The following is a 23815-nucleotide window of genomic DNA, read 5'->3' as shown; positions in this document are numbered from 1 at the left end:
GATTATTTCCACCTTTTTGCTGTTTTTATTTGGTTATTTCACCAAATCTAACTATGTGTGTTTAGCAAAGAGAAATTTCAAAACAAGAGAGAAAATAGTGCATCAGAACTAGTCACACCACCTAAGAAGTATATGCAATGTAACAGAAATAGAAAGGGCTGTGAAATACTGTTAATCAGAGATGTTGCTGTTGGCTGCCCTGAGGTACTCCAGGTTGTGTATGCTGAGGTTGAAGGGATTTTAAGTATAGCTTTTACGCTAAGGGATTTTCACGTCCTGCTGACTCTAGAATTTATCCACTCCCCAGATTAAACTCCTCAGTAGTGGAATTCCTGGGTTGTGTGGGACGGATATACCTTTAAACTTCGATAGCTATTGCCAAATTGTCTTCTAAAAAAAGTTGGACCAGTATATCTTTGCACTCATAGTATTTAAACATGTCTGTTTTCTCACACATTTGCCAACTGTGGATGTTATCAAATGATTTATGTGATGTATCTCATGTTTGATTTGGTCACCAAATACATATTCATATGGAGATCTAAAAGTAAATTGATGCTTTGGTGTGTAAGAGCTGATATTTGAAGTTGTTCCATTTTGCGATTTAAAATTCCACCTGTGTATCTATTTTTTTCAAATAAAAAAAAACTTGACATTTCCCCCCTCAAATATTAGCTTAGAGAGAATGATTCAATTATTATTTGAAAGTCTTCTTCTGTGGTAATACTTCATGGGTGAGATAAGTCTTTATTACTTATAAATTAGAAGCCAAAGTAGATATATCATGAATGGATTTTCTCATTTTAACATGTGATTTCCAAGTATTTGGGCAATTTGGATATTCTGTATAAGAATAATGATCTGATGAATGCACCTATGGATCTAGGGAAGAGAATCGTGACAGTTTTGCAGAATTATTATCATTTATATATGGTCTGTAGTAACTTCTGTTTCAGCATAGGTATTCCTTTTCTTCTTTCTTTTTAACCAATAACCCAGTAAGGATAAAATTTAAACAGTATGTAACTGAATATTAACAATGTAAAACTGCACAACACTCAAAACCGTCACTGTGCAAGCAGAATGTTTGGTTGAATAGAAACTGAGTGACAGAATCTGAAGAAGCTATATGGCCTCCAGTAACCTCTCCTTTGTGATGATCGCATTCTTAGAGACCCAAATATTCTTTTTTTTAAGGGAGGGTTTTTAAAAAATCGTACTTAGTTTTTTCAAAAATGTAATTGAAATGGACATTATTAAATGTCTTTATATTGAATCCTGGGTATACATGCATCATGGTTGGGTTAATATTGATCTAGAACAGGGTTTTTCAGCAGTGGCACTTATGACGTTTGAGACCAGATAATTCCATCTGGGGGCTGTCCTATGCATTGTAGGATGTGAAGCAGCATCCCTGGCCTCTTCCCACTAGATGCTGGTAGCATTACCCCTCACCCCTCCTCAGCTGTGACAACCAACTGAGGACAGTGTGATATACTGAAGCAAAAAAGGAGACTGTGCTTCACATCTAAACTAAGTATCTGAGGCATTAATAGGAATAGTCTATAATACCTAAGTATGTATGGGTAAAATCATATGTCTGAGACTTGCGTCAAAAAAATCCTCTGTGTATATACGTATGTGTGAGTGTTCACATGTATGTGCGTGGAGGAAGGGTGGTGGTAAGTGGGTGAGAGTGTAGATGAAATAAAATTGAACAATAAAATAATTGTTGAAATTGGTTGATGGGTACATTGGGGGCAGGGGATTATTTTACTGCTTTCTCTTGTATATGTTTAAAATTTTATATTAGAAATAGTTTATATTTTATGTTTTTAAAAATTAATTTATTTTTTCACTACATAGTTTAGAATAGATTAGAACCTACTAAATTTAATCTGTTCTGTTGACAGGTAGTCTTTGGAGCTTTATTTAGTTTGGAGTCATCAGTCAGTCACATTTCCAGATTCTAGCTGGAAATGTCTTTAAAATTTCAGATAGCTGTCCTGGTAAGATGAAGCCAGGAGAAAGGAGTCTCCTAGGCTTGACAGACTTCACCACCTCTCTAAAATGTTAGCAGCAAACCATAATTTCAGGTCAGTTAAAGTCTAAAACAGAACTTAGTTGTATGTCAAGTGATTCTATTTTCCCTGTAAAGTGAACGAAAGCATAATATTGTAGATTTTAATAATTGAATTGACAGGTAAAACTGCCCATTCATTTGGTTTAAGCTTTATTTCTTTTGAAAAATTTTCATGGTGATGCTCTTTAATAAATGGCTTTGGAAATTCTATTGCATCAAATAAAATTTATGGAAATATGTGGAAAAAATTAAGGTACTTAATTAGGGTAAATTAAGTAATGCTAATTGTTTTATATATCATGGCTGTTGACTTTATCTTGTGGGAAATTATTAGGCACCTGCTATGTGTAGAATACTGTATGATGGTTTTTCAGTGTGTATGGAATGTGGTACAGCCATTAAGAAAAATTAGGTCTCTATGTACTGGTGTGGAAAGCTGTTCAGATATATTGTTACTTGAAAAAAACGACTTACAGAGCACTGTGATCTCATCTGTGTAAAGGAAGAAAAGATAGGGGAGATGGGATGCTATATGAATATAGTTGTGTGTGTGTGCGCGCGCGTGTGTGTGTGTGTGTGTGTGTGTGTGATTATATGCTTATGTATATACAGAAATTTTCTGAGAAGAAATTCAACTGAGATATTGGTAGTAACCTCTGGACATAACAGGTGGACAGTGAAACTATCAGGGCGTGACTCAGGGAGACTTAATTTCTACTTTACCTTTCAGTTCTTTTTGGCATAGCAGCTTTTTAATTAAAAATTTAAAGATATATTATAGAATTATAGAGTATCATATAAAGTTATTTTTTATTTTTAGCCACACATTTCTAAGGTTCTCCAGGATATATCTTTATAATAGTGGAAATATATCCTCAGAATAAATTAAAACTTTTATAAATCAGTAAGAAAAAGACAATTCATTAGAGAAAATGGGCAAAGGGAGTTTTTCAAAGAGAAAACTCAGATGTCCAATAAGCATATGTAAAATTATTTATTTACAGGGAACTCTACTCGATGCTCTGTGGTGACCTAAATGGGAAGGAAATCCAAAAAAGAGGGGATATATGTATACGTATAGCTGATTCACTTTGCTGTACAGTAGAAACTAACACAACATTGTAAAGCAATATACTCCAATAAAAATTGATTAAAAAGCGAGTGCAACAAAAAAATTATTTATTTGCACCTGTAATTAGGAATATGTTAATTAAAAGAATGATGAGATATTATTTCACACCCATCATACTGACATGCACTTAAAAGTTTAACAATGCCAAGTGCGGTTGAGGATGTGGGGAAAAGGGGAGATTTCATACACTAGGGTGAGGGTAGTAACTGGCATACCACTTAGGAAAGAAAATTGGCTGAATCTGGTAAAGTTGAAAACGCTTAAAACTAGTATTTCTGTTTCCAAGTGTATACTCTAGGAAACTCTTGCAAGTCCCCTACAATGAACGAGTTCCGTTCCTGAGAGCATGTTTGTAAGTCCAACTTGTTTGTAAGTCCAGCAAAGTTAGCCTAGGTGTCCAACTAACACAGTCGGCTATATAGTACTGTACTGTAATATGTTTCTAGTACTTTTCACACAAATAATACATAAAAAACAAACAAAAAATAAAACATTTTTAACCTTACAGTACAGTACCTTGAAAAGTACAGTAGTACAGTCCAACAGCTGGCATACGGGGGCTGGCATCGAGTGAACAGGCAAGGAGAGCTACTGACTGGAGGAGGGAGGGGAGGTGGGAGATGGTAGAGCTGAAGGATCGTCAGCAATAGGAGACGGAGGGCAAGCTGCAATTTCACTCACGCCTGACGTTGATGGCACAGGTTTTAGTTCCTTGCTGGATTCAATTCTATCTACCCCCTTGAAAAAACGATCCAGTGATGTCTCGTTAGTACTGTACCAGCTCCATCACCGCTGCTTTTACACTTGCTTCCAGACATCCTGGGCTTGAAATAAAAATACTGTACTACTGTACTCTATACAGTGCTGTACAGTAAAATATACACAAAAGCACAACCACTTGTAGAGGATGCATGCATATGGCAACGTATGCCAGACAGGTGAACTAACTTACGTGATTGGACATGCGAACACATGTTCGCATCTTTGAAAGTTCACAATTTGAAGGTTCGTATGTAGGGGACTTACTGTACATTTGTACAAATATATTCATTGTCAGCATTGAAATAACACAAAATTGGGTGATCTTCGTGATTGGGGGGTTACATAAATAAATTCTGCCGTATTCATACAATGGAATACCACAGTAATTAAAAGGTAAATAGCCATCTATGCAAAGGAATAGATGAAATTACACTATTCATGGAAGTTTTCAAAACACAAGACAATTCTATTGTTTTTGGACACATACATGTATAATAAAGCATGTGATGGGAAGAATATATACTAACTTCAGATTATTCATTTTCTCAGAGGGAGAAGGGACAGGAATGCTCTAGGAATAGGAAGGCTACAACTTGTATCATATTTTCTTAATAACAAAATGATCAGAAGTAAATGTGACAAAGTGTTGACATTTATATTATCTAGATGGTAGATTGGACCATGGTTGTTAAATAATTCTGTGTATTTTTCTGATTTTTTTGAACTACAACAGTATTTTTAAATATAAAATACTTGTAAGTGTACTGTTCCAGTTGTTCAATTTCTGAGGGGTCTTTGAAACTTGACTTATTGGAAAGTCATATAATATTAGATGTATTCCCTTTTCAGAACAGAAAGTGTAATAAATATTTTAAGCAATTGTTTGCATAATATATTTCCTAGTTTTACTTGAAGTATTCTTTATCTAAAAAAATGTTTTTTTCCTTTTCAGACAGCATGTTTTCGTGAAGAAAGGGATGTGTTAGTGAATGGAGACAATAAATGGATTACAACTTTGCATTATGCTTTCCAAGATGACAATAACTTAGTAAGAGTCACTTTTTATATGTTTCTATATCCTTATTAATTTTTTATTGGCAGAATTTAGAATTTAGCATTATTTTCTCTTAAGCATTATTTAAATGTAAATGTTATTTAGAAAACCACTGAATTTCAGAGTATAAGTTATTTATTTTGATATGTGATTTCTTTCCCTGGGTAATTCAATACCTTTCCGTTGGAATTTTTTATGTTTTTTAATAAACACGTCAAAACTAAATCCAAACAGATTTACATTCTATAAAAGGTGGTCAGGATTTTTTTGCATTATTTTCTCAAGATATCTTATTTGTAGTATTCTATTACTATTTAGAATTTTACATATTTTTCAAAGTTGTCATGTGTTACTTTAAGTAGAGCCATATTCAAAATCTAGGCTGTGTCTAATTTTATATTAACATCATGAACCACTTGACAAAAGAAGTTGGGACAGAGCTTGGAGGAAAATCAAACTGTTAGAAGCACTACCAATTGAAGATTGAAGAGATGAACAAGTAAATAGGAAAATAGGTGATATCTGTCACAGTCGAGTGTACAACTCCTTGGCCTGTTATTCAAAGCTCTTCATTTTCTGACCCCAGTTTTTATTTCAAGGTTTAGTTTTTAGCATACATGTGTTGAGTTCCTGCTTTGTGCCAGCTACTACTACTATGTACTGGGATATAAAAATTAATAAGACATTTTTCATTAATTTGATATTTATTGGACATGTGCTGTGTGCTAGGCATTGTTCTTTAGATTCTAGAGACTCACTAGTGAATAAGACAGACAAAGGACCTCTTTTCTTATTCTTACATTCTTGTGAGGGGAACCAGACAAGGAATTCACAGTCAAGTAAATAATATTTTCACATTGTTTCATATAAGAAAAATATAAGTTATTCAAAGGTATGAAGTCAATAAGGGCTGTTCTAAGACAAATGTACATTGGCTAAACCAAGAAGGGAGAAGAGGCGGAGATTGCTTGGTGAGCATGGACATTTGAAGCCACCTGTTATGTTCCTCTTGATGAAGGATAGAAAAAGAGGCTTGGGGATGAGGGAGGAGAGATGAAAGAGTCACATAATATAGCACCTTATACGTTATGGTAAGGAAATTAGACTTTTACAGTCATGAGTTTCAAAAACAAATATCTTTTTGATCATGGAACTCTAGTGTGTGTGTTTTGTAAAATGACATTATATCTGAAAGCCTATACAATGAAACGTATAGAAATGCAACTGCCCTGACTGATCTCTTAGCTTCCTCCTTCCACTTTCCTTCATGCTTTCTCAGGGTTCTTTCACAGAGCAAGTTTGGAAGCTGCTGTTTTAGGACTGTGGAAGGGTTTGTGGCAGGAAAGGACTGAGGTTGTTTGAGGGATGAGAGGAAGGCTAGTGTGATTATGATAAGGAGGGGAGAGAGGTATAAAATGAGGCTTCCAGAGTGTAGGCCATGCAGAAGAGTTCGAATTTTATTCTAATTTCCAGGAGGGTTTTAAGGATAGTGTGATAATCAGTTTTATATTTTGTATAGAACATCCTAGCAGAAGTGTTAGGGATGGATTTCAGGGGGCAAAACTAGAGAGACCAGTTAGGAGACAATATTCAGGTGACAGATAATGAGGGATTGAATAAAGGTGACAGTGGGAGGGGATGGTTTCAGGTACTATTTAAGAAGTAAAATAATTAGGACTTGTGTTTGAGTGAGTGTCAGTGGAGGAGAGAGGAGTCAGAATGATTCCCAGTTTTCTGGTGTCTGACTTGTGAGATTCAGTGGTTGGTAGGTGATGAATTGAGTTGGGGAATATAGGAGGAAGAGAAAATTTAAAGTAGGTGGGAAGACGATTAGTTTAATTTGATATATGTTGGGTTTGAATTGTCATGTGATCCATTTAATGGGTTAGATATGTAAGTCTGGTGTTTCTGAGGCTGTCTTGTAGTTCTTATAGATCAGATTTTGGCGAATTTTGGCCTGCAGCTCAAATCTGGCTCACCACCTATTTTCATACAGCCTGCAAGCTAAGAGTTGTTTTTACATTTTTAAGTAGTTGGAAAAAATCAAAAGAAGAATATTTTATGACTTGTGAATATTATATAAAGTTCAAATTTCAGTGTTCATAAAGTTTTATTGACACACAGCCATGCCCATGGATTTATGTATTATCTATGGCTGCTTTGTGGCAGAGTTGACTAGTTGTGATGGAGACTGGCACTGTGACAGAGGGTAACACACTATATGTGTCACTCATTGCTTTGCACTGAGTCAGACTACAAAGTGCAGTGACAGTTATAACTTGATAGCATTTCAAGTGCTATATCATGACGTTTCATTATTTTTAAAATTAACAGTGCATATGCCTCATGTCAAAATAAGAAAAGTAGACTTTTCAGTGTCATGCTTTTAAGGCACAGTAGAGTGTGGATTATTTTGTTAATGAATTAAATTACGGCATAGTGTTTATTGCACAACTACACTTCACTTGCACTAATAGAATACAATAAATGTCTACATTGCCAAACTGAGCTCTCATCACAGCATTCCTAACTCACAGGAAAGCAGCAGTCAGAAAAGTTAGAAAATTTAAAACAATATCTTATCACAGCAGAATTTTTTCACAAAATAAAAAATGAAAATGAGGCTGCAACTGTAGTAAGTTCCTGAGTGGCTCATTTACTAGCCAAACAAGGAAAGCCATTTACCAATCTTGAGTTAATTAAATCATGTTTGATTGCGGCAGCCAAAGAAATGTGTCCACAGAAAATAAACTTGTCTAAGACTATTAGCGTTTTGGTGAGAACAGTTGCTTCAAGAATCGAGGACAATGGGAGCAGCATCAATGGTGGATTTTAAAGCCAGGGAAATAATCATTTCCTGTCACATTGAGAGGGTTTCTTTGACTCTTGAGTTGAAAGATGGTGCTGGTTCTGCTCAGTCCTTGTTACTTGAGGGGTCAATGTTTGAGTTTGAAATAGCTGAGGAATTAGCCTCTATGAATATCTTGTGTGGAATCATTACAGTCATATTATCTTCAAAGAAGTTGAGAAAACACTGATTTGGTACAACCTGAATTGGAATCTGCTAAAACATATTACAGTTGGGAGTGGTAAAAATATGTATGAGCAGGAAAAGGCTTATTTGGACAGATTTACAAACCATGTGAAAATATTAGTTGCTTAAATCATGTGGATGTTCATTGTCTTATTAATCAGCAGGTAGTTTGCAGCAAATATTTGAATCTATCATGTGTTGAACCAGTAGTATCAACGTTGCGCTTCATTCCGTTTTTTGGAAACAACTATTATCATTTCCATGGATTTTTATCAGAAATCAAAGCTAAACATTCTTGCTGTACCATACAGCCATTCACTGGTTTTGCAGTGGTAACATTTTATTGCAATGTTTTGAACAAAGGACCAATTGAAATATGACTGAACAAAAAACCCCACCCTCAACCATTATTATGAAGTATTGAAAAGGCTTGGAAATTAGCTTTTCCTGTAGACTTGATATGTTTTAAAAAGAAATTTAAAATAAAATTACAAGGCAAAACAACACTTATATGCAAAACTATGCTGTGGTGAAGTCATTTTGACAACTGTCATTGTTTGAATCACAAGTAATGTCAGGCTGCTGTATCTACTTCCCATGCTGTCAAAAGTAAAAAGGAGTGAGATTTCCATTTCCACATAGATTTGCAGCTGATAAATCTTTTGAGCTCAAACTACAGTTCTAGCAGCAATTTTTGGAACTTGATGCAAGTGCAAAGGAAATGTTTGTAGTTCAACATCCATTTAACTGGGCAGTTGAGAACTTCCACCTAAATTTCAGTTAGAAGTGGTTAATCTGCAGTAATGACATACTTATACACAGGAATCAGGAGAAATTTTTAATAACATTCTATAAATGCATTTCAAGTAGAGGAATATGCTCAATCAGAATTATATACTCATGAACTGATACGAGTATTTGGCAGTACCTATCTTTGTGAAAAGAGTTTCACAGATGAAATATGTAGACTCTCAATACAGATCAGCATTTGCAGATTTACATTTGCAGTAGGTTTTTGATGGTAGGGAATACTCACTTTGAGCCCCAGTTAAGCAAACTGTTCTATTCCCCTCTCTCCACAAAAGAATTACATTTTCTCATTAGTAGTCCATATTTTAAAAATTGTATTTAATTATCATTATTATATTTTGCATTTTGCTAATGAAATGTGTGGAAATTTGTTTTCTCTCATTATATATGTGCCTATATAATATCCTTGATTTTGCCTCTTGGCCTGCCAAGCCTAAAGTATTTACTTTCTGGTCCTTTACAGGAAAACTTGGCCAACGCCTTTTGTAGATAACAGTGAATACAAGGAGTAAATGAGAATCACTGAGCAGTGCTTGTAAAATGAGAAAGCAAGTTTGCCTAGAGAAGTCAGAGATAGGGTACCCCAAGAAGTAGAAAACTAATGGAAATGGTCAGAGCAAGAAAGAGAATCAAAATACTGCACCATGGAAACTGAAAGGAGAGTTGGTAGAGGAAACCATTAATAGTGTTAAGTATAGTATAGTGGTAAATAAAAAGATATGACTGGAACTATTGTGCCTGCCCAAATTCTCTGTTTCAGCCTCAGTGGAGGGAATACCCTCCATTCTTGAGCATTCTCTGTACTCTTTTACTTTCTGTCTTAGTTTTTATTGTCCATGATATCTTTCATACTAGTGCCACTCCTTCCTCTTCCTGCCACTAGTCCTGTTGAAGTCTAGCTAATACTTCAGAATTGTACTCAAATTCTACATCTTAACAGTATTTCCAGAATTCCCAGTTTGAATTAATCTTTCTTATTTCATTTTAGCTTTACATTTTTTAGTACTGCTCTTATATGATTAACCTATGTATGTCTATATCTTTGATTTTTTTGGTACAACTTAAAAAAGTTTTAAATAGATGACATGAACCCTGCTATCTTTAGCTAAAATATAATTAGAGGTTAGTGTAACTTAATAGCCGTGAAGTTCATCTGATTTCAGGCCAGGTTCAGGTGTTCAAACAGGGTCATTACTTGTCTTTGTATCCCGTACATGCTTCCAGAGTGTAAAAGTGTTTTTCAAACCTCAAATTGTGAGTCATAAAATCAATTTAGTAGGTTACACCAGCATTTAAAAAATTAAATAGACTAGGAAATGACAGAGTTCAAATAGTAAGAGTAAATATTGTTTCATGACATTTCTTTTATAATGGTTACTGAATAATCATATAAACCATATTATTTTTGTGGGTTATAGTCAGAATTGTTTAAAAGTCATAATGTAGAGCTTTGCACATCTCAGTTGCTCAGTTGTTAAATTGAATGGAATATTTGACTTGAATTTACCATACTTATATGAGATTTTAGGGATGAATGTATCAGTGCAAATATAATCTGCATAGATTTGTCAGCAAAATTAAGAGTAAATCGAACACATGCCAAGTATTTGCTTAGCAAAATTATAACAGTTTATCATGATGACTTTTCAGAAGTTTTTGGATAAGGACTAAAATCCACTATGACAATGAATTCTACTGTAGATAGATGTAACACTGTATATTTATGGATTGCTTAAAACTCTACATTTTGCTATAAATATAGAAATATATATAGATACAGAAATAAAATGTCCAAATGCCAAATTTTATATAGCAAAATTTTGCCAAATTTTCAATGAATAAAAGCCTGACTTATCGTTCTCTCTCCTCTGAGTTATTTAGTCTTATCTCTGCTCTTTGCATTTGAGATTAGGATTAATATTTCTTTTTCAAAGACACTTCTAAGAAATTGTGTGTATATATCAGCCATTAATTATATTAGAATTAAAATTCCACAATAACCGGAGGAGGACTGAAATACTCTAGTAGTCCGCTCTCCTGTAAACTGCAGTTTTTCTTTAGTTTAGGGAAACCTTCATGGTCTATTAGTCTGAAGAGTCAGGAGTCCTAAATTGTCTTGTTATCATCAAAGATTTTCTTTTGAATATTCATGAAATATAAGAAAATAAAATCATTTAAAAATGTTGACAAGCCTTGTTTTAGATACCCAAAAAGAAATTTTATTATACATAGTTATTTTCCAAAATAACTTTTAACCCTAGTAGCCCTAAAGCAGTCAAATAAGTAACATGATTTACAGAGCTATACAATTCAAGGAAGCTGTGGTAAATAATTTGACTTTCATTTGTAATATGCTCAAATATCACTATAGCCAGTTTATGAAAAAAATATATGGTCATAGCATATGTGCATTTTATTTGTTTAGGAAGAACCTGCATAATTTAATGAATGATATTAAGGTGTGATTAGAACATTTTTTCCTTAAGAAAAACTCATTAAATACAAACCTACTTAGTTGTATCTATATGGGCACATAAACTTCTTATCACTTAGATATCATTTAGAATATTACAAATCAATGAAAATTTCTTTTTTCCTCACATTTTCTTATTCACTGTTTCCTATTATTTTATGTTTGAGGAAGAAAAAAGAACAGATAGGAAAATATTTAAAGCAAAAATTTTGCTTTTTGAATTAGCATTTGTAAACTGATTAGAGGATGAAAGATATTTAAATATTAAACTGTAATTAGTCATATGAACTTTAAATTCTTTACAGGAATCCAGTTTGTGTTGGAGATAGAAATTATTGGAAAGGTATCTTTGTAAGAGTGAAAAAAAAAAGGGCTAGGAGGGATAAATAAAAGGTGGGGCTCTAAGGATTGACTATTAATCTCTTCTTGTGACAGCAAGATGGCCAAAGGAGTTTGGTATTCTCCGTAAGAAGCCTTCTAAAAGCATATCTGTTCTGTGAAATGTATTTTCTCTGGTCACAATCTATTTATTGTATGTTTTCACATGCTTTAGCGTTCTTTCCTTGGAATGTAGTTCCTTAAAAAGCACAAACTTTGAATTGGAGATTTTTTAGAAAGTTAGAGTTGGAAATTTTCTGATGTGTATATCCACACCTAGAGATCTGTTTCTTTGGGAGGGATACAAGATTTCTGAGGACTCAGCCTGTGTCCTTAATTTCGTATTTGTTATTCTGATGTTTAGCACATACTCTTTTATGTCATGGGTATTGTCAGCTTTTTTACTGAACACTGACTTTCTTTAATTGGAGTAAGAATGAAACTGATCAAAGATCAAGAACTCTGAGTTCTGGCTTTCCTACTCTTTAATGTAATGTTTGGGCAAATCATTTATCTGTATTGTCTCTTATTACATAGCCATAAAGCAGGAATAACAGTTATGATCCCTATCTCCAGTATAGGGACATTATACAAATATTCCTGCACCCTCATTCTATAACCCCCTACTTCCTGGAAAAAGTGAAAGCTATTGGTTACTCAAGTATGAACTTTCTTAACTTTCTGTGCTCTGACCTCAGCATTTCCTTTCATCCTTCCCCCGTATACAAATTTATCCATATTTGGGCCTGTTCTTATCTTTTTTCTCAATGTGGATGAGTTATATCTTTATATTTAGGCTTATTCCTATCAACCTTTCCCTTTGACTCCATCACCTTTGGCCTTTTGCAGAACTTTACTCCATTGGTCAACTTCGATTTGACTAGGTCTTTTCCTCTATACAATACAGAGATCTATATACATTAAAAAGTTAATAGTCCTTACCTTCATCTTTCATTTCACCCTCTTGAGGTAACTAATGTTAACTTTGCTGTATCCTTTCATTTTTTACGCTTTGTATAATTGAATGTTTGTGTGTATATGTATATTTTCTTCCTTTTTATAAAAATGGGATTACAAAGTATATATTACTCTGCAACTTGCTGTTGTTGCTTAAAATATCTCATGGGCATATGTATTTAATTTTTCTTTTGGGCAACAGTATCATATTTCATAGAATGGATATGTTGAATGGATCCATTTAACAGTTTTCTTGTTGATCTCTATTCATACTTTCTTATTTGTTCCAGTTATCAACAGTGCTGTCCAGTAAACATACTTGCCCATATGCCTTACACATTGGAGCTTTTATTTTAATTGACTATATCCCTAAGAGTGGAAATGCTGGATCAAGGGGTATGCACCTTTTAAAATTCAGTAGATACTGTGAAATTACTTTCCCAAATAGTTGTAGTTGATCGTCTTCCAAAAAAGCAGTGTTGTTTTAAGTCACTTTCTCCCAAACAGTAATGATCATTTTGCTAATCTAATTGGTGAAAGATATCTCTTTGTTGCTTTGGTTTTGACTATGTATTGGGTTGGCCTACAAGTTCGTTCAGTTTTAAGTAAAAATAAAAGACATTTTTCACTTTCACGAAGAACTTTATTGAACAGCGTATTCACTAACCGAACGAATTTGTTGGCCAGCCCAATATTAATTGGCTAATTGTGTTTCCTTTTATGTGAGGAAATAGCCTGTTAATAGCCTCAACCTAGTTTTGTTGGATTGCTTGCCCTCTTCTTAACAACTGGTAGGACCTCTTTATGTTAGGATTATCATCTCCTTGACATGTCTTATGAATATTGCCTCAGTCTATGGTTTTCTTAAACTTGTTTAAAGACACTTTTGCCATATTGAGTAATATTTTAAAGGTAGTCTATAAGTAAGAACTTGTCCTACTGGATATTAAATTTTACTAATTAGTCAATGAGAACAATATGATATTGGTATAGAAATAGACAACTGTAGCAGAATAGAGTGCCCAGGAGCAGATCCAAGTGTATTAGTGTCTTAAAATACAATGAGGGGGCATTTCAGTTAAACTGGGGGAAAGAATGGAATATTTAACTATTTGTTTTAGATAATTGACTCTCTGTATATAAGAAAATAGTCTTCCTACCTTGTACAAAAATAAATTTCAGACAGATGAATGAATGAACCTGATTAAAAGGTTGGGTTCTTTTCCTTTAAGAGCCTGCAGCAATACCCTCTTCTTATCCCTGTCAAAGATTTATATTACACTGAAATTGCCCATTAATTTGTGTTTTCTTCTTCATTAGATTGTAAATACCGTGAAGGCAAGAATTATGTCTAATTTATTGTAATATCTCCATTGCATAAGTGTATTGTTAGCACATAGTAGGTTCTTATATATAAGTATCTGTGGACTTAGTAAATGAATTTATTTGTTCCTTTCTTATTCTGTATTCTATTTTCCATTCCCAAGAAAATTATCTACAGAATAAAATATATTGTAGAAAGCTATTCACTTTGGTCTTAAACCTGTAGTAGTAATATAGTCGAGAGGCCAGGAGCCTGGGTTAGGATTGTTGGTAGTGGGTAGGGTTGGAAGTAGATGGACTTCACAGAGATTAAGCAGGGGGTAGACTCAACAAGACCTTGATGATTTAGTTGAATGTTGTAGTGAACAAAGGAAAAAACATAAAAGAATGACTTAGAGACATTCATTGGGATATGTTATAGAGGAAAAGGTGCTTTTTTCGTATGTGAGGTTATTACTTGTTTGCCTTTCTGGATGCATTTTTGTCTCCCTAACACTAGAACCCTATTGCAAGTGTAGTTCATCTTCAACTCATTGCTTTTCTCTTGAGAAACTTTTGTTTTCTGCTTCTTGCTTCTCCCAGTTGCTGAATTCTGTCTTAACTACAGCTACTTTACCTCTGAGGACAAGGTGGGGAAAGAATGTGAGTAGGCAAAGCCAGAGCATTGTTTAGCAGCCAGCAGGAAAGGAAAACTAGGAATATTTATGTATTCATCATTTTTTATTCTATCTCAAGGACGTTGTTTACTGTAGAAGAGGTTCAGTAAGGCACACTGAAAGCTTGGAAGTGAAGGGAACCATGGGTTTATTAAGGGAAGCACATAGCAGTATGTGGATGAAAGTAGAAGATAGATGATGACTCAAGGAGCCTAAGTTTTAAATGGTGACCGTGGGTGGCAAAAGTACACTTTCAAGAGAGGAAAGCCTTTGATGTATAAGCCTTTGATCTCTTTATCCTCTGTTTGGTACCAAAAAAAATCCTGATTGGCACCTAGTAAATGTTTATTGAAGAAATGAGTTATGTTATATGACTATGTATAAATATTAGATTCCAATTTTAATATAGACTTGTTTTTTGTTTGAAAACTTTCTGTGTTTGCTACTATACTCAAAATACTTCTTTTTAAAGTAAGAGCTGTGGATTTCTGCTCTACATCCATTGCCAATTCTAGCAACATGTTTATGTTAACAAAATTTTATTACATTAAATTATTTTGTTCTAACCTTCTTGACAGAGACTGTTAAACATTAGGCCTAGTAAATATAGCAAGTAAACCATAGACCAGGATTTGAAATACACTGTTGCCCTAACTTTCGAAGATTTAAAACATGAAATAAGTTTCTTTTATTTAACAAAATTGCCCATGCTTGTAGTTCTAATGTATAGTAATAAGAATGTGGGGCCTCCCTGGTGGCACAGTGGTTGAGAGTCCGCCTGCCGATGCAGGGGACACGGGTTTGTGCCCCGGTCCGGGAGGATCCCACAAGCCGCGGAGCGGCTGGGCCCGTGAGCCATGGCCGCTGAGCCTGTGTGTCCGGAGCCTGTGCTCCGCAAAGGGAGAGGCCACAACAGTGAGAGGCCCGCATACCGCAAAAACAAACAAACAAACAAAAAAAGAATGTGAATTTTCTCGAGAGTCTTTAACTCTTAATGTCAATAAGATATTACTTGGTAATATCCTTGAAATAATAACTCCATTCTATAATAAAATCACCTGAACTTTAAGACATTATAACTGACATTCTAAATATATTCAATTTACTAACCATCATGCTAAGTGCTATACTCTGAAGAAGGTATCATTATTGTAGTTATATAGATGAGAAAGTAAAGTACCAAAGAAATTAATCTTTCAAAAGCCACTTATAACCCATAGTCAGAATTTGAATACAGGTCTCTCTGACTACAAAGTCCATCTTTCCACTATGTCTAGTTTTCACTCACTGTATGACATGACATAACATGACATAACATAATATACACATGTATATGTAATACACGTTTATAAAGCAATCCAGAAAATAACAAAAAGCTGTGACATAGTCTGTAATCTAACAACCCAGAGATAATCGCTGTCAACATTTTGGTGTATACTCCTTGTTTTTTCTTTTTTGGTATACACACGCTGTAAAGGAACACTCTGTTGTTTTTATTTACATTACACACAGTACTCTCTGCACAGTGCTTCACTTCTGACATTAGATGTGTGGGTTTTCCGCACATCAAGCAGTTCTCCCACACTAGCTGGGTGTCTTATAATTTAACTCAATTCTGATGCTGTCTAACTGGAGATAGCATCAGATCTCACAGGTTGAGTGTTCAGTCCTGCAAGATGGCTCCCCATACTCCCCAGTCCGAAGTCCATGTTGTTACTTGTGCTTCTGACCTATAGGCTATAGATCAGAGATTTCCACCACCCCTTCCTCTGATTCAGTTGCTTTGCTAGAGCAGCTCACAGAACTCAGGAACAGCCCAATGAAAGAGATGTGTAGGGCAGGTATAAGGAAAGGGGCATGGAGCTTCATGCCCTCTCCAAGAATGTACCACTCTCCCAGCACCTCCACTTGTTTGCCAACCTGGGCACTGTCTAAACCCCATGCTGGTTTTTTATGAAGGCTTCATTACTTAAGCATGATTGATTAAATAATTGACCATTGATTTTTTTTTAAATTGAAGTATAGTTGATTTACAATGTGTTAGTTTCTGGTGTACAGCAAAGTGATTCAGTTATTCTTATATATACATATATATATGTATATATGCATATACATATATATGTATATATACATATATATGTATATATACAATATATACATATATACTCATATATATATATATATATACATATTCTTTTCTATTATGATTTATTATAGAATATTGAGTATAGTTCTCTGTGCTGTACAGTAGGACCTTGTTGTTTCTCTATTTTATGTATAGTAGTTTGTATCTGCTAATCCCAAACTCATAAGTTATCCTTCTCCCACCCCCTTTCCCCTTTGGTAACTATAAGTTTGTTTATGTCTATGTCTGTGAGTCTGTTTCTGTTTTGAACATAAGTTCGTTTGTGTTACATTTTAGATTCTACATATAAGTGGTATATTGTGGTATTTGTCCTTCTCTTTCTGACTTAATTTCACTTAGTATGATAATCTCTAGGTCCATCCATGTTGCTGCAAATGGCATTATTTTATTCTTTTTTATGGCTTAGTGGTATTCCATTGTATATATATATATATATATATATATATATATATATATATATATATATATATATATATATATATATATATATATATATATATATATATATATATATATATATATATATATATATATATATATATATATATATATATACCACATCTTCTTTATCTATTCATCTGTCCTTGGACATTTAGGTTGCTTCCATGTCATGGCTTTTGTAAATAGTGCTGCTGTGAACATTGGGGTACATGTTTCTTTTTGAATTAGAGTTTTCTCCAGATATAAGCCCAGGAGTGGGATTGTTGGATCATATGGCCGTTGATGATTGATTCAACTTCCAGTCCCTTTCCCTGGAGGTCCGGGGTTGGGAGGTGAGGGTGTGAGACTGAAAGTTCCAATACCCTAATCTTGGTTGGTTCCCTGGCAACCAGCTCCCATCCTTAGGTTTCCTTGGGGTTTTCCAAAAGTCACCTCATTAACATAAACTTAGGTGTGGTTGAAAGGGACTTGTTATAAATAACAAAAGACGCCTTTATCTTGTCACTTAGGAAATTCCAATGGTTTTAAGGAACTCTCTGCTCTATTCCAAAAAATATATATTTCTTATTATAAATCACAGTATCACACACACATACCCATAAGAGTTCCTATCTAAAATTAGTTGGCTTCTGTTTATGTATACTTAAGAAAAATCCATTCTGATACTTGCACAGTATCAGAAATGGGAAGAGAAGCATATGGTGAGAATTGCTATATATTTTATATACCAGTGGCTTCCAAATGCTGATCCAAGTGCTGGTCATAATAAAGCTGTTATTGGTTCAAGATGAAATAAGGAAAATGTAGTGAGATGAAGATGAATTTATTCAACGTAAATGTCTTATTCTGAGTTTTAAAAATTTATTTGGAGAATTTAAATGTTTATTCTTCTATGAAATGTTGGTAAAACTGTGGTTTATTGTTGTAGTTGATGATGATGTTACTTTTCCATATTTTTACTTTGCAAAAAACAACAGCAAAGCAGTGATAATCCTATATTGTTTCCTGCCCCAGTTTTTAGAAGATTTATTAACTGCTTTATGAAATTTTCAAGACTTATAAGTGACTGCTGCTGATCATCTTACCCAGCTCCTTGTTAATTAACAACAAAAGTATTTGATCCAGTGCTATTTGACCTTGGTTTACATTAGATACATTGTTTTTTCCCCCTTATTTATTGAGTACATTTTATTTTTCATTCTCAGTACCTGGTTATGGATTATTATGTTGGTGGGGATTTGCTTACTCTACTAAGCAAATTTGAAGATAGATTGCCTGAAGATATGGCTCGATTTTACTTGGCTGAGATGGTGATAGCAATTGATTCAGTTCATCAACTGCATTATGTACACAGGTGAGTAAGATGCAGTGAAGGAGCGGATTGTATAAATGTCAAAAGAGATGTTTCTGTAAGAAAGTGGTGATTTTGATGGCCGTGGAAAACTTTCTTCTTTGTAAACTGTTTGACAGGTATAATGATTTATTTTAAAAATTTCCTACAAATGTGTTATTTTGCATACCGTTTAAGATGGAATGAAAAAGCAGTCCATTTACAAAATGATTTTTGTGTAGGATTGTCCTTATGCCTGTTGACACATATTAAAAATCTCTGTAAACATCTCATCGTAAATTATGTGTAGTAAAACATGTTAAAACTTATTGGATGGTTTAAAAGGCAGTCTCACATTTTAAAAAGAAAGAAAGTAGGAAATCCTCACAAAGTAATTGGTGAATTGATCACTCAAATGAGAAAATCTTTGGGTTGTGCAAAATGTGAGAAAGAGTAAAGAGACGCTAAGGAGAAGCAGGGAAAGGGAAGGGATCCTGGCATGTTGGAAAGAAACAACCATTTTCTAAGACCATAGTTTGAAAACTTCAGCATGCATCAGAATCATATGGAGGGCTGTTAAAACTCCAGAGTTTCTGATTGAGTAGGTTGGATGGGTCTGGGGACTTGGCATCTCTAACACCTTCCCAGGTGATGCTGCTGCTTCTGTCCCTGCTGGTCTAGTGCCCTCAGTCGTGATAACTTACACTCAAAGATCAGCGGCCATGGCTCACGGGCCCAGCCGCTCCACGGCATGTGGGATCTTCCCAGACCGCGGCACGAACCCGTGTCCCCTGCATCGGCAGGCAAACTCTCAACCACTGCGCCCCCAGGGAAGCCTGGCTCTTTCTTTTTGAGTTGTGGGTAATGAGAGTAATCTCTGTGAAGAGCAAGAATGTAGGAAGAAGAAAAATTTTCTGTTTCAGAGTTTGTTTTTTTAAAGATTTGGGTATCTTATGCTGATTGATTTAATTAGTAGTGAAGTTTTAGGACATTATTAAAAGAAGAATAATTTGGTTAAAAATTTTTTTATTTTTCAGATCTCAGTTTGAATTTTCCTATTCACATGCTTTTCTCTGTCGATATCTGATAGTCACAAATTTTCTTGAAAGCAAAAACATGAACATACTTTGAAAACTGTAAAGCACAATGCAGTTTTTAAGATGGTATTGTTGTCTCAAGAGTGAATTATTTGGATGAGAAACTAAAGTGCTGTTTTGTTGCTTAAGCAGTAAGCCAAGATCCTAGCTGAGGACTGTCATTTAAAAATACTTAAAAAAAATCACTTCATTGAACATTTAAAGAATGCTATTCTTAGACTCGTGGAGTTTAGAGAAACCTTACTCAGTTCACATCTAAATTCGCAACAAGGACTTATTATTTCTGAAAATAATTCATCTAGATTAGAGATAGTAAATATGAGGTATTTCTGTTACCCTCCCTTCTGCCAGGCTGTGACAAATATTCTTAACTGATCACAGGACTCCTTCCCACTGACTATATATGCAGTCTTATAATTCTTCTCAGGACAGCATTCTTGGTAACAACTCTTTCCAATATTGAAATGTGGATTGTAATCCATTTCAGCCCTGAGTGCTGCTTGAGTACCTCTAATTTTACAAGATACTTAATGTTAAATGAATCCTATTTATTCCATTGTTGGACAGCTCCAATATTATAGAATTTTACTTTGTGTTAAGCTGAATTTCTTTTTCTCTTAATCATTGGTCCTAGTTTTGCCTTCAGAGCCACATATAATAATACAGTTTATCTTATAGTCATCATGCCTTCTGAAGTCATCTCTTCTTTAGGTTAAACATCTAAACATTTATAGTGTCTCTTGTCAAAACTGACAAACACATTTTCTCTCCCACTGTCTCACACACGTGTACACACACACACACACACACTCTTAGCCTGTGACCACTCCCACACCTCTTCTCCCTCCCTTCTTGTCTTTCCCTTTGCCTGTCAGTGGACATGTTCTGATGCATCGATGTGCTTCTTAAAATGTGATTCCCATTTTCTGGATAGAATATTTTCAGCAAATGCTTTACTGAGGAAATATTTATTGAGTCCTTTTTTATAAATAGCATTGTGCTAAACTATGTGAAATTTTAAGTAAGTATAGCATACAGTCCTGACACTGAAGATGCTTCCAGTCTGTTGGGGGACACAAAACACAAGATATAAACAAAAATTTTGTTTAGAGTAGTGAAGATTTTTTTAAAGATTAAAAACAAGCTTATTTTAAAGTGTATATGGAAAGGCAACAACTAAAGTAGCTAAAATGATTTTGAAAAAGGAGAATAAATTAGGAAGAGTCACTCTACCTGATATTAAGACTTACTATATCACTATCTTAAGCTTAAGCAAGACTCTGGTAATGGTGGAGGAATAAACGCATAGATCACTAGACAAAATAGAGGACCCAGACAGAGACTAACACAAATAACTCCCAATTGATTTTGACAAAGTTGCAAAAGCAGTTCAGTGGAGGAAACATAGTCTTCAACAAACGGGCTAAAATAATAGGCAAAAAAACCAAACTTCCCTAAACCTCACACAAATACAAAAAAATAATTCAAAATGGATCATTGGTTTAAATGTACAGTGTAAAAATATGAAAGTTTTAGAAGAAAACAATGGAGAACATCTTCTGGCCTTTGGGTTTGGTAAGGAGTTTTTAGATACGACACCAAAAACATGGTCCCTAAAACAAAAACTAGTGAAGAGGACTTCATCAAAATTAAAAACGTGTTCTACATAAGATTCTGGTAAGAAGATAAAAAGGCAAGCCATAGAAGGGGAGAAAATATTTGCAAACCACACATCTGACGAAGGCCTTATATGTAGAATTTTTGTAAAAAAAACCTCTCAAAACAAAATTTAAAAATCTTGAACAATCCAATTATAAAATGGGCAAAAGACATGAACAGACATTTCACCCAAGGGGAGATAGAGATGTCAACTAAGCACATGAAAAGATGTTCAACTTCATTAGCCATTAGAAAAATGCAGATTAAAACTACAACGAGATATCAATGAGAAGGTATTAGAATAACTAAAATAAAAAGTAGTGGTAATACTGAATGCTGATATGCAGAGAAAGTAGATCTCTCACACGTTGCTGATAAGAATGTGTACAGCTACTCTGGAAAACAGTTTGAAAGTTAAAAAAAAAATTAAACATGTACTTACTGCCTGACCCAGCAATTACATTTTAAGGTATTTATCCCAGAAAAATTAAAACTTATATTCACAGAAAAACCTGTACATGAATGTTCATAGCAGCTTTATTTGTAATAGCAAAAAGCTGGAAGCAGCCTAGATGCCCCTCAGTGGGTGATGGTTGAACAAACTCTGGTATATACATGTAACAGATTATTACTCAACAATAAAAAGGAATGAATTACTGATACATGCAGCAACCTGGATGGACCTTAAGGGCATTATGCTTAGTGAAAAGAACTAAAACTCAAAATGTTACATATTGTATGATTCCATTTATGTAACATTCTTGAAATACCAAAACTACAGAGATAGAGGACAGATTAATGGTTTCCAGGGGAGGGGGGCAGGGAAGAGTGTGGGGAGTGAGAGGGAATATAAAAAGACAGCATGAGGGAATTTCCTAGTGCTCCAGTGGTTAAGACACCACGCTTCCACTGCAGGGGGCATGGGTTCGATCCCTGGTCAAGGAACTAAGATCCTACATGCTGCGCTGCGTGGCCAAAAAGGCAGCAAGAGGGAGTTCCTTTTTGTGGTGATGGAACAGTTGTGTATCTTGATTGTGGTAGTAGTTACACAAATCTGTGAGTGGGATAAAATTGCATGGAACTACATACACATACACGAAGGTGGAAACAAAGGATGGAAACTGACTAAGGTCTATAATCTAACATTAATGTACAGGTGTCAGTTTCCTCATTTTACTATTGTGCTACAGCTATAATATAGGGAGTAAGGGGGGAAGCTGGGTAGAAGGGTAATGGGACTCATTGTACTGTTTTTGCAATTTGCTTTGAGTGTGCAATGACTTCAAAATAATAAGATTTTAAGGAAAAAAAGTAATTTGATTACTTGTTCTTCTGAAGTCTGGAAACCAAACCCAAGAAGTTCTTTATGTTACATATGCAATTCTTATCAACTTTGGTGAATTCCTCAAGATTGACAGATTTGCTTAGGCTCCTGGCCTGCCAGGAAGTGATTTTTCTTACCACCTGTAAGACTGGTATCTGTAATTCAAGTATGTGGGTGCCATTAACACATAGATGATACGCAAATCATGGGATAAGCTGAGTTCACTCTGTGAAACAGAGTCAGTATTGAAGAGGATCCAGGACTGAGCCCTGAAGAGCTCCAGTTTTTGGAGACTGGGTGGAGTAGGAGTAGTCAAGGAAGCAAACTAAGAAGGAACAGCTAGAGGTTAGGAACAGCCAGAGGTTAGGAGGAAAATAATGAGATTGTAGCTAAGGTGTCTTATGGGAAATAAAAGTAAATCATCATTGGGCTTCCCTGGTGGCGCAGTGGTGGAGAGTCCACCTGCCGATGCAGGGGACACGGGTTCGTGCCCCGGTCTGGGAAGATCCCACATGCCGCGGAGCGGCTGGGCCCGTGAGCCATGGCCGCTGAGCCTGCGCGTCCGGAGCCTGTGCTCTGCAACGGGAGGGGCCACAACAGTGAGAGGCCCACGTACCGCAAAAAAAAAAAAAAAAAAAAAAATGTAAATCATCTTTCCCTTTATATTTAATTACATTAGTGTCCTAGGTGACACATTTCAAGCAAACATTTAATAATCTCTTTTTCCTGTGGATACTTCTGTCCCGGGTGTTGGGGGCAGCTGTAAGATATCCCTTGCTTTTATGTTAAGTAATATAATATGCTCTTTACTTTCAATTTGTTGTCTTTTGAAAGAAGATGTTTAACAAAATACTCATGCTTCATAGTTGTGCCCAAGTTGGACAAATTTTTAATTTTGTAAATTCATTCATCGTGAAAGTTTTGTTCAATCAGTACTGTTTTCCCAGTGTTCTAGCTACTTTCTTGGGTGAGAGAGACAACAGAAATGAAAGAAATACCCCCTCATTTTGAGAAGTTACGTGGATAAATTTAACAGTAATAATAGAGAGCAATTAAATGATGACAAAACCATGTTAAAAAAAGTAGTAAAGTTGTATACTAAACATTGTGGAGATGTAAAATAAAAGAATAAATAAGTTAGGCGAACAGGTGAATC

The 23815-nt window shown here is 34.9% G+C and overlaps 1 protein-coding gene across 4 annotated transcripts in view; it reads left to right on the top strand.

The window, feature by feature from the left end:
* The window catches only part of CDC42BPA (CDC42 binding protein kinase alpha), a 306002-nt gene that overhangs the window by 100365 nt on the left and 181822 nt on the right, over positions 1–23815 (top strand). For all 4 annotated transcript variants that reach the window (XM_024739083.1, XM_024739069.1, XM_024739060.1 and 1 more), the window contains exons 4-5: positions 4930–5025; positions 18455–18603. In XM_024739083.1, coding sequence (XP_024594851.1) covers positions 4930–5025; positions 18455–18603 — 245 coding nt within the window. The remainder of the gene's footprint in view (positions 1–4929; positions 5026–18454; positions 18604–23815) is intronic.

Source organism: Neophocaena asiaeorientalis, unplaced genomic scaffold, assembly GCF_003031525.2.
Source record: "Neophocaena asiaeorientalis asiaeorientalis breed wild unplaced genomic scaffold, Neophocaena_asiaeorientalis_V1.1 scaffold347, whole genome shotgun sequence".
Classification (NCBI taxonomy): Eukaryota; Metazoa; Chordata; class Mammalia; order Artiodactyla; family Phocoenidae; genus Neophocaena; species Neophocaena asiaeorientalis.
This window is presented reverse-complemented; position numbering and strand designations above follow the sequence as displayed.